The sequence below is a fragment of the Penaeus vannamei genome, chromosome 5, assembly GCF_042767895.1.
Source record: "Penaeus vannamei isolate JL-2024 chromosome 5, ASM4276789v1, whole genome shotgun sequence".
Lineage (NCBI taxonomy): Eukaryota > Metazoa > Arthropoda > Malacostraca > Decapoda > Penaeidae > Penaeus > Penaeus vannamei.
Genome location: NC_091553.1, coordinates 775,242 through 785,241, shown reverse-complemented (window position 1 = coordinate 785,241; position 10,000 = coordinate 775,242). Strand labels below are relative to the sequence as shown.

General features: G+C 37.4%; 2 protein-coding genes across 4 annotated transcripts in view; one reads left to right on the top strand and one right to left on the bottom strand.

Annotated features, from left to right (window-relative positions):
• The window catches only part of LOC113813585 (zinc metalloproteinase nas-14), a 5,835-nt gene extending 1,068 nt beyond the window's left edge, over window positions 1-4,767 (top strand). The window contains exons 2-7 of one of the 3 annotated variants that reach the window (XM_070121705.1): window positions 1,203-1,286; window positions 1,839-2,057; window positions 2,481-2,595; window positions 3,210-3,403; window positions 3,714-3,847; window positions 4,574-4,767. In XM_070121705.1, the coding sequence (XP_069977806.1) occupies window positions 1,280-1,286; window positions 1,839-2,057; window positions 2,481-2,595; window positions 3,210-3,403; window positions 3,714-3,847; window positions 4,574-4,666 (762 nt within the window). In that variant the 5' untranslated portion in view covers window positions 1,203-1,279 and the 3' untranslated portion in view covers window positions 4,667-4,767. The remainder of the gene's footprint in view (window positions 1-1,202; window positions 1,287-1,838; window positions 2,058-2,480; window positions 2,596-3,209; window positions 3,404-3,713; window positions 3,848-4,573) is intronic. The other 2 variants (XM_070121706.1, XM_070121707.1) reach the window with 2 other exon arrangements.
• A 1,101-nt stretch (window positions 4,768-5,868) lies between these two features.
• Window positions 5,869-10,000, bottom strand: part of LOC113809331 (tetratricopeptide repeat protein 27) — a 5,975-nt gene continuing 1,843 nt past the window's right edge. Inside the window, exon 2 of the mRNA XM_027360893.2 lies at window positions 5,869-8,546. Within this exon, the coding sequence (XP_027216694.2) occupies window positions 6,097-8,546 (2,450 nt within the window). The 3' untranslated portion in view covers window positions 5,869-6,096. The remainder of the gene's footprint in view (window positions 8,547-10,000) is intronic.

The following is a 10,000-nucleotide window of genomic DNA, read 5'->3' as shown; positions in this document are numbered from 1 at the left end:
TGTCATTATCATTTTCATTATTCTCATTGATTTCATTATTATAATCATTACTAGAGATCCTAAACGTGATGATTAAAACAATAGCGATGATGATAATGCCTATCATTATTACTGACATTGTCATTATAATGATCCTTCTACTTATAATCTTCATTGGTATCATAGATATCATCATTATCATCATCATTATGATCATTACTACTATTATCATTATTACCATAATTACTGTACTATTCGGTATCTACATCGCCATTACTATAAAATTTTGATAATCTTTATCATCAATATTGTTATCATATTTGTTATAGTGAAAATCATTATTGCTATTATTATCATTATCATTATTGTTATCATTATCATAACTATTATTATTATTACTACTTTCATTATTATCCTTATCACCATTTTTATTATTACTATTACCATTATTATTATCATCATTTAATCATTATTTTCATTTACATCATAATTATCATCATTATTGTCATTTCTAATTATAATATTTCCATCATCATAATCGCTATGATTATTATCACTCTTATCATCATTGTTATCATATTCATTATTATTACTATTATTATTATCATTATTGGTACTATTCCTTTTACTTTGTTATTATTACTATTATTGCTGTAATCTCTATCATTATCATTATCAATATCGTGATCATTAATATTATGGTTATAATAATATTATTATTATTATTATTATTATTATTATTATTATGATCATTACTATTATCATTATTACTATTATCTTTATTACTATTATTAGTTTCTTTATCACCATTATTATTGTTATTGTTATTATCATTATTAGTGTTGTTGTTTCTGTGGTTGTGACTACTACTTACAATTATCATCATCCACAGTAATATTATAATTATCACTGTCACTGTATATAATGGCAATACAATCAGTATCTTTATTACCCATAGTATTAAAAGCAGTATTGTTCCCCTCAACATCATTTTTATGAACACCTTCATTCATTATCATAAGCCTAATCATTCCTATTCATATCAAAGCTTAACTGATACAATGCATATTCAATGTATGGTGACACTAGCTACGGTTTATTATCACATAGAATTCTTTACACACCGCTTCTCTTAAAACGAACAACAGCCATCGTCAAATTTATTTACGCCTAACGATCCTTACAATCGAAATAAACACCTGTTGATTTTCCCGCAAACGCAGATAGGGGCTTTGGCGACTGCTTATATAGCGAGTGAGAACTAGAGGGAAGCGCAGCCGGTAAGTGTCGTTCTCGGGACATGAGAGGTTAGTGGTGCAAAAGAGCAGCTACGTGCCTTATTTTTTAGGTCTTTAGTTTGCTGTTCCTTTTTTGTCTTAATTCTCTAGGTGTGGTCCCTATACATTAAAGGATAATACTCCTCTTATTGAAAGTACAAGGGATATGCATTATAGGGTGTAGTATTACCAAAAATACTAATGCAGTGGCTGATACAATAAATATAGTGCGTACAGGGGTGTAGCCAGAATTTTAGAATGGGGCCATTTTCAGTTGCTATAGAAAGTCCCTGGGGTTATATTTCTCTCGAGTTTATCTTCGTGTGTTCTTTTTTCGTTATTTGTTTTTCTTCTTTTATATCAATGAATGATTTGTCGCCGATGAACTGGTTAACATCAATTAAGTTTACAAATTACAAATCTTATTGGGTTACCAATGGTGTATACTACACCAATATGGGACAGTAAATCGTACTAAACTTTATAATACTCTCAGGACTACAGCAATATGATAAAACTACTGTATTCCCTTACAAGGCAGGGGATCAAGACAAGGAATGTGATGCATTGCAATACCCTCAGGTCTACAAGTCGTGACAGTGCTCGCGGGGGTGGTGGCAGCCTCCCTCGGGTCGCCCCTGGCAGGATGGACGCCCGATTCTCCGGTCAACGCAGACGAACTCGGACCTTTCAATGGCAGCGACATGGAAGGACCGCTGCCACCATTTAAGAACGGGCTGGTGGATGAGAAGTACCGCTGGCCGGATGCTACGGTCATTTATGAGATTGCTGGAGACTTCAGTATGTTTATTAGCTCTGGTTTTGCCTTAGCCTCTATCTCTGTCTCTCTGTCCCTCTCTGTCTCTCTCTCTCTCTCTCTCTCTCTCTCTCTCTCTCTCTCTCCCCTTTTTTTCTCCCATCTCCTTACATATCTACTTCTCTATCACTCTCTTCGTCATTTTCTCAGTTGATATCTCTTTCTTTTCTGTTCAGTTTACTGAGTTTTGCAAAAGCAGTCTTTACCTTAGACTATCTAGCAGTGAAATGATTAGTCTAACTCATTATTTATCTGTCCGTTGTGTGTCTGTCTCACTCTCTCCCTCTTTTCCACCAATCTACCTATCTATATATCCGTCCTCACACACTACATTTCTATGTCTGCTACAAAGTCAAGCACCGTTACCGCATAAAATCATGTAGGCTCACGAAAACACCCTGTTACAGCGGCTGATGACCTGACCACCATCCAGACGGCCATGGACTACTTCTACGACCGAACTAGTGGCTGCATCAAGTTCAAAGAACGCACCAATGAAGACGACTATGTCAGGATCACCAGGTAAATCATGAAACAACAGAATATGTTGTAAACTGTTTGTCATGTTTAAGACGTAAAGTTTCAGACGCAAAAATGGTATTGCTTGGTTATCGATTATCTAATATTTCAAACATGAATGCCATCTGGCCAGTATGGAAAGTACGTCAGATCCACATCCGTTTTTTGAGTTCCTGGTTGCACACCTGAGTGATTTATGGCAGTCAATGATCAAAATGATTATGTAACATCAATTTGGAATGAGGAATTTACCAATAGTTTAAAGGACTTTCATGTATTCTGTTATCTGAATAATTTCAGGATGTGCACCCTTGAAGTGCGCACACATGGTAACCGTTTCATGCTGCACACTTCAATTATTTTCGTGCACACCCGAGTTCGCGTTGAAAAGTGCCGTGCTTTCCATACTGGCCATCTAGTAAAACTCATTAATGAAGATGTGATCATTGGTCATCATAAAACTTGAAACGATGAATTGTTAAATTTAGTATAAGAATTTTAAAAATCTCCATTACTAGACACGTAATCAATCGTGCCATATTCCCAAGAGCCGTTAAGAAGCTGTTGATCTGTCTAATAATTCATTCATACTTGATTCATTCACGCGTTTCCTTCAGCGATGACTCCGGCTGCCACAGCAGCGTAGGGCGGAAGGGCGGCCGCCAGAGCATGAATCTGGAGAGCCCGAACTGCCTGAAGAGGATCGGGACGGTGGAGCACGAGATGCTGCACACGCTGGGCTTCCACCACGAGCAGTCCCGCTTCGACCGCGATGATTACGTCACCATCATGTGGGAGAACATCAGCAGCGGTAGGCCTACGTGGGTTTTGGGTCTCGTGGGCGGTTTTCATTTGTTTCGTGGAGTGGATATGTGTGGTTGGTTGAAAGACGAATGAGGAAATGGTTGGTTCTAGAATGACATATCTTTAATAGACAAATGATCCGTCCATATCATATAAGTTATGCTTGGTAATAATTCCTCTATTTTGGGTCTTGCGATTTTCCTCGTTGGATCCACCGAGCTGAGCAAATGAACGGTTTTCGAACATGATCTCTTACTGAACAAAGTCTCAGCGTTTCGCAACTCAACACGAGGCATGTCTGGCATTTGACTCCACAGGCCATGAGCACAACTTCGCGACGTACCCCGAGGACGTGGCCACAGGGTTTGGGGAACCGTACGACTATGGCTCCGTCTTGCATTACTCCAGGAAGTCCTTTTCCGCTAATGGCGAAGACACCATTGTCCCGGCGGTAAGTGCTTTCTTCACAAACTGTGTAACATATAGTACCCAGGGCCGGTTTTAAGCAGATCTGATCGATGAAATTGGGCCCCGCACTCGAAGGGGCTACGTGCCAGCAGGGCCTTTTTTTATCATATAAGTAAATCAATAAAACTTTTCATATTGCCTTTCATAAATTTCTTATATCAAACATTTAATGTTTATTCGTTTTTTGGTCGGTCTTATGTGTGTTTTCATATGAAATACAAACATCCATAAATTTTACAATGTAGAATAGAGGCCCCACCATCAGTTTTTAATTCCTAGCACCGGCCCTCATAGTAACTGCATGTGTGTTTGTTTTACGGAAGGGTTGGGTATGGCTGTTTATTGTTTCTTTGCCTGTTGAATCATTAAGAATATGTGAATGATAAAATGGAGGGGAAAATGGGAAAATACACGACATGAAAGAAGCAATACGGCGAAAAGTCCTTCAGCATATCCATCTGCTTTCTTATTCTGCCCTTCGCTGTTTCATTCACAATTTGTTCAACATAAATCGCACAATGTAAGAATATGTACTTGGATTTTAGAACTTTTTTCGACATTCGACTCTAGCATTCTAAGAAAAAACACGTTTTAAAGTATTCGTTGTATTAAGGTAAAATAAAACACAAACAAGGCATTATGTCTATCCACATACTCTGCCACGAACCAATTTATCATTATAATAAACTAAGCTCGTTTCCCTCTCCAGGACCCGAACGCTGAGATCGGCCAGCGTGAAGCCCCGAGCGATATCGACGTGGCCAAGCTCATGAAAATGTACAAGTGTGGAGAGAAAAAGTAAAATCCAAATGCAACGACTGTAAATAAGACACAAAAAAATGTCATGTTAGATCTTGGTTCCTCCATTACCGAGCTTAATAAAGTAAATCGGAATCTTTGAAATTTGTCTGAATTCATTCCCAAAACGAAACTCCAATTCTGTTTACGAGTTGTTACAAATCCTTTTTTATAAATAAGTAATTTAAAAATCAAGCGATTATCTCCGAAATGAATTAGCTGCCGCTTTAGCCAATTGCCAGAGAAACTTATGAAGCATAATTAATTAACTGTCTCATTATAAACAGATATATAATGATGCTTTTTTTGCCTAAAACGGGATATAATACATGTATATGAACATTATAAAAGCATTCATGTATAATCTGCTTAGTATTTGTCCTTATTCATATTCACAGCTTTTACCATATTTTCTTATATTTTTAACATGTGCATTAAAATAATATATATATATATATATATATATATATATATATATATATATATATATATATATATATATATATATATATATATATATATATATATATATATATATATATATATATATATATATATATGTGTGTGTGTGTGTGTGTGTGTGTGTGTGTGTGTGTGTGTGTGTATGTTCACACACACACACACACACACACACACACACACACACACACACACACACACACATATATATATATATATATATATATATATATATATATATATATATATATATATATATATATATATATATATAAATAAATAAATGTACATATATATTTGTATATATTTACATATATAATGGTGCTTTATTGTGGAGGGAGAGAGAGAGAGAGAGAGAGAGAGAGAGAGAGAGAGAGAGTGAGAGATAGAGAGAGAGAGAGAGAGAGAGAGAGAGAGAGAGAGAGAGAGAGAGAGAGAGAGACAGACACACAGAGAGAGACAGACACACAGAGAGAGACAGACACACAGAGACAGACAGACACACAGAGACAGACAGACACAGAGAGAGAGGGAGAGAGAATTAAAACTCTCTTATTGTACATGTCCCCTTATCATATTTCCACTCTCTAGAAGATAACTGCTTGTAGTTATTGTAGTACTGACTTGTAATCAACTCTTTAAAATTCATGTTTATATATACATATCAGAATTACTTTCAGCATTCTTCATTAATATTTTTATAATATATAGCTAAGTATTCTGAGCGGGATGAAAGAGAAACCACACTTTTGTAGTTCAAATTTATTCTCAATAAATTTTCACTGGCATAAAATGATTGCCCACATCCAACTATGAGCTTTCATGTGGTAGGAATGTCTTGCAGTAAGAACAGCACACCAAATCCAAAGCACAAGTACAATATACTACTGTATTGTATTACAAAGTTTTAAATTATCATATAATGGCTTCATATCGATCATTTCCCTTTTGCGCGACTTGGATGGCCATTTGAGCTCAACTCTCGACTTTCAGACCTTCGATCTTCTCCATTAGTAAGGACAACTTATCCTCGACTTCTTTCAGAGGCTCTTGAACAGATTCTGTTACTTCTCCTGTGATGGCATTTGCCTGGCCTCGGCGAGCGCCAGTTACTGCCACACGCACGGACATTTTTACTGAATTTAAGTCAGACATTGCTGCCTTTGGTGCAGCACCTTCGGAGGATTCCATGACTGCATCTAGGAGGTATGACGCACGGTGTAGAGCAGCTACCGCAGATAAAGAATCTTTTTCCCAACCGATCTTTTGAGTGGTAGCTGCAAGAGACTTCTTGAAATGTTGCATAGCTAAGTGACGTGTCTCAGTGTTAGCTTCAGGATGGGCTTGCGTCAGGACACCATAGAGATACCACAATTCAGGGTGTGTGGGAACTTCACTTGTCAGGCGGCCTAGTAACTCTGAGCACTTTTTAAATAATCCTTTTACTTCTCTCCCTTCAGGGTCTTTATCATCATTCACAATGGCTTTCACAACCCGGCCTAAAATCTGGGTGTCAACATGGCGTTCCTTGATACGCAGAATTCTATTGTAGGCATTCAGAGCCTGAGTCATATAACCAAGGGATGTACTGACTAACATAAAGTTGTCCCATAACCGCCAATTATCCATTCTACAACGCAGTGCCTCCTGAAGGGACTTCCATGCTCTGTGTTTCTGATTTAGCTTAAGGTAAGCCTGACTCAAGTTGTTCCAAACTTCAAAACTGTCCGGTTCTAACACACTACATCTTCTGTAAGCCTGGGCACACTTTTCCCAGTCTTCAATTTGCATGGCACAATAGGCTAATCTCTGCCAAACAGGGAACTGTAATTTATTGATTTCAACACTCTTCTCATAATGTACCGTAGCATTTTTGTAGTCTTTCCTCACATAATAATAATTTCCCAAACATCTTTGTGCCCTTCCGCTCCTATGGTTGGACATTTCCCAAGCTTTATTGTAGCATTCAATATCATCAGTAGCATCACCTAACAAGCACCACAACTTTGGAGTTTCCTTTTTATTCATCTCTGTCATAATGACCTCGGCTGACCTTTGACGCATCTGCAGCTCATTATAGCATGTGATGACATCTTCCCACAGCTGTAGTCTTTCAAACACCTCCAAAGCTGTCTTGACACAACCTAATCTCATAAGCATCTTGGCTAATTCTTGCTGTAGTTCCCACTGAGGGGTTACAAGTGACGTGTGCAGCAGCTTAAGTCTCTCGTATCTGGATGGTTCTTCTCGGTTCACTGCAGCCACCAGTTCCTCAACCTGGGTTAGAGAACGCTCCATGGCTCTAGACTGACTAATCTCTACCCTTGACCGTAAAAATAAGGCTGACATTTGGAGACACCAGTTCTTTGGGTACTGTAGGAGTGCAACAAGGAATGCCTTTGTTTCCTCATCGAGTTGTAGATCTTCAGCTGCAGACCTTCTTTTATGCGTAATTATAGCAAGTAACAATGCTTGCTCTATTGGTCGTAAATCAGGAATAACATCCTCATCTTCCTCCTTAAATTTAAATCTGTGAAGACGGGTATCATCATTCAGAATAACATCCTTGGGCAAGTCAGCGGCTAAAAGACGGTCTCCTGGGAGTTCACCCTCCATGATTGGGCGTCCAGGGTACTCGACCTTCACAACCAGCTGTGGAAGGTCATTCTGCTGCCACTTTGTTCGCTTGCCAAGTGCGCCTGTCAAACTAGCTTTTATCTCCAGTGCATCCGCTGCTTTTTGGAAGTGATCTCCTGCTCTTCCTACATCATAGTAGTAGAGGTGCAGATGACCAGCTTCCAAATGGTAGAGAGCATTCAGGTCTCTTGAGATGTTTCTGCTCAACAAGTCTGCATTGTTCTCTACTTGATTGAGAGCCTGAAGCAGAATTTCATACAGCTGTGGGGATCGTTCATCTGCTACCAACTGGTGCAAGAGTGAGCACCGGACACACCACCAATCTACTGTTAGGCACGTTGAAAGGGAAGAACGCATGTCTGTCAAAATAAGCTTTGCCAGGAGAAGGTACTCTGGCCCATGCAGCAAATTATATACACCTTCTGTATCACCTACAAGAGCCTGAAGAGCTTCCTCTCTGACCTCTTCTTCCTTTTTACCCTCTGGAATGAGCCCAGGCAACAAAGAGCTCGATGCTGGACCAATCAGAGGCCCAGTGAAGTTATTTTGTGCAAATAGCTGAAGCGACGATATGCCAATGCAAAGTACAATGTGTTGTTTATGAGGTGCCAATCCACTGTCACTGAGATAAGAGGACAATATGGACCTGTAATGTTCTGTGACGGAAACGGTGGCTTCCCGTTTCGAGCCGGCATTGGCCCCTAGTGCCTGCTGACATTCTTGGTCTTGAAGAGCCGCTACATAGCTTCCCACTGACACAAGCTGACACACATTCTGCCAAGCATCACCTGAAAATGAACATTTACGTGATTAGGCATTGCAAAAAAAAATTTTTAAGCTAAAATCACATTAAGGGACACTCATCCATGGCAATCTGAACAACCTTACACATCGAGACAAGGAAAATAAAGAGTGGTAATACGAATTTTCTTTTAGCCTTCTTCCGTCAGCTTTCAAACGCGTCTAATGGCTCTAATTATCTACAATATACTTCCTACAAACTGGCCATCTCTACCACATCTTCTGGGCAGAATTAACTGAACTAAAAATATGTAAAGATATAATGAAAAATTACTTGAAACTTAAAAAGTTTACATGAATCTAATTTTTCATATTTATAATAAAACTGAAATATATACATGTGTGTGTGTGTGTGTGTGTGTGTGTGTGTGTGTGTGTGTGTGTGTGTGTGTGTGTGTGTGTGTGTGTGTGTGTGTGTGTGTGTGTGTGTGTGTTATATATATATGTACATAAGTATATTACCACTATAAGTATTATGTATTTTTTCACTAGATGTGGGTATCACGGACCTAGTAAACAACGTGTGTTAACAGGCAAAATTCTGAATGTATCCAGAATAGGAATATCTATTATAAGTATATAAGTACTCATATACAAAGATACACACTTAACTAAGATCAATTGTAAACAAGATATAATTCTAATATCACAATATGGTTTCTATATAAATATAATCACATGTTTTTTAATGTTGCCAAATACCTAATGCATCATGGAAATGATAGTTATGTTAATTATAGTATAGATAGTGCATACATTTGTGAGAAACTATCATTCTCAAGAAATAAAGTAAAACTTTAAACTTTTGCTTATTTGCATAAAATTATAATAGGTTTATTATCAGTATCAATGAGACTTTAATCACATGCCATGTAGTACTTGCCTCCTGTACACATTTTTCAAGATCTAACAGTTATATTACTGTCCAGTTATAATGAAAGGGCTTGAAAGTTATCTCAGACATTTCAAGACTGAACAGAAAAATACTAAATAAAAAGTAAAGAAACCATGAATGGTGTGAGATCGTAAAATAATAAATGCACAGCGCAGTGTGCGTGTACATATTCACAAATTGGTCATTCTAATAAAAGAGATTATTCAACAAACTTCCTTTCTATCCTCCAACAAAATTAGTTTTGAACAGCCTACATACAGTAGACTAAAGGGTAAACAGCATGTGGAACCTATGGAATTAAGATTCCTAAGACATTTTTCTTCTACAGCAGATTTTATAAAAATAGAAAATAATAAATACATAAACAAATAAATCTAACTAACTAAATAAAATCAAAATAATGAAACTATGTTTTGATTATTAAAGTTTCAAAAAGTTTTATATATTCTTTAAATCACAAAGCTTCTTTATTTTCATTCACAGACAGCTGTGCCATAGAATAAAGATAAGTAAAATTACGAATTTGGCCATGCAAATGGTACAATC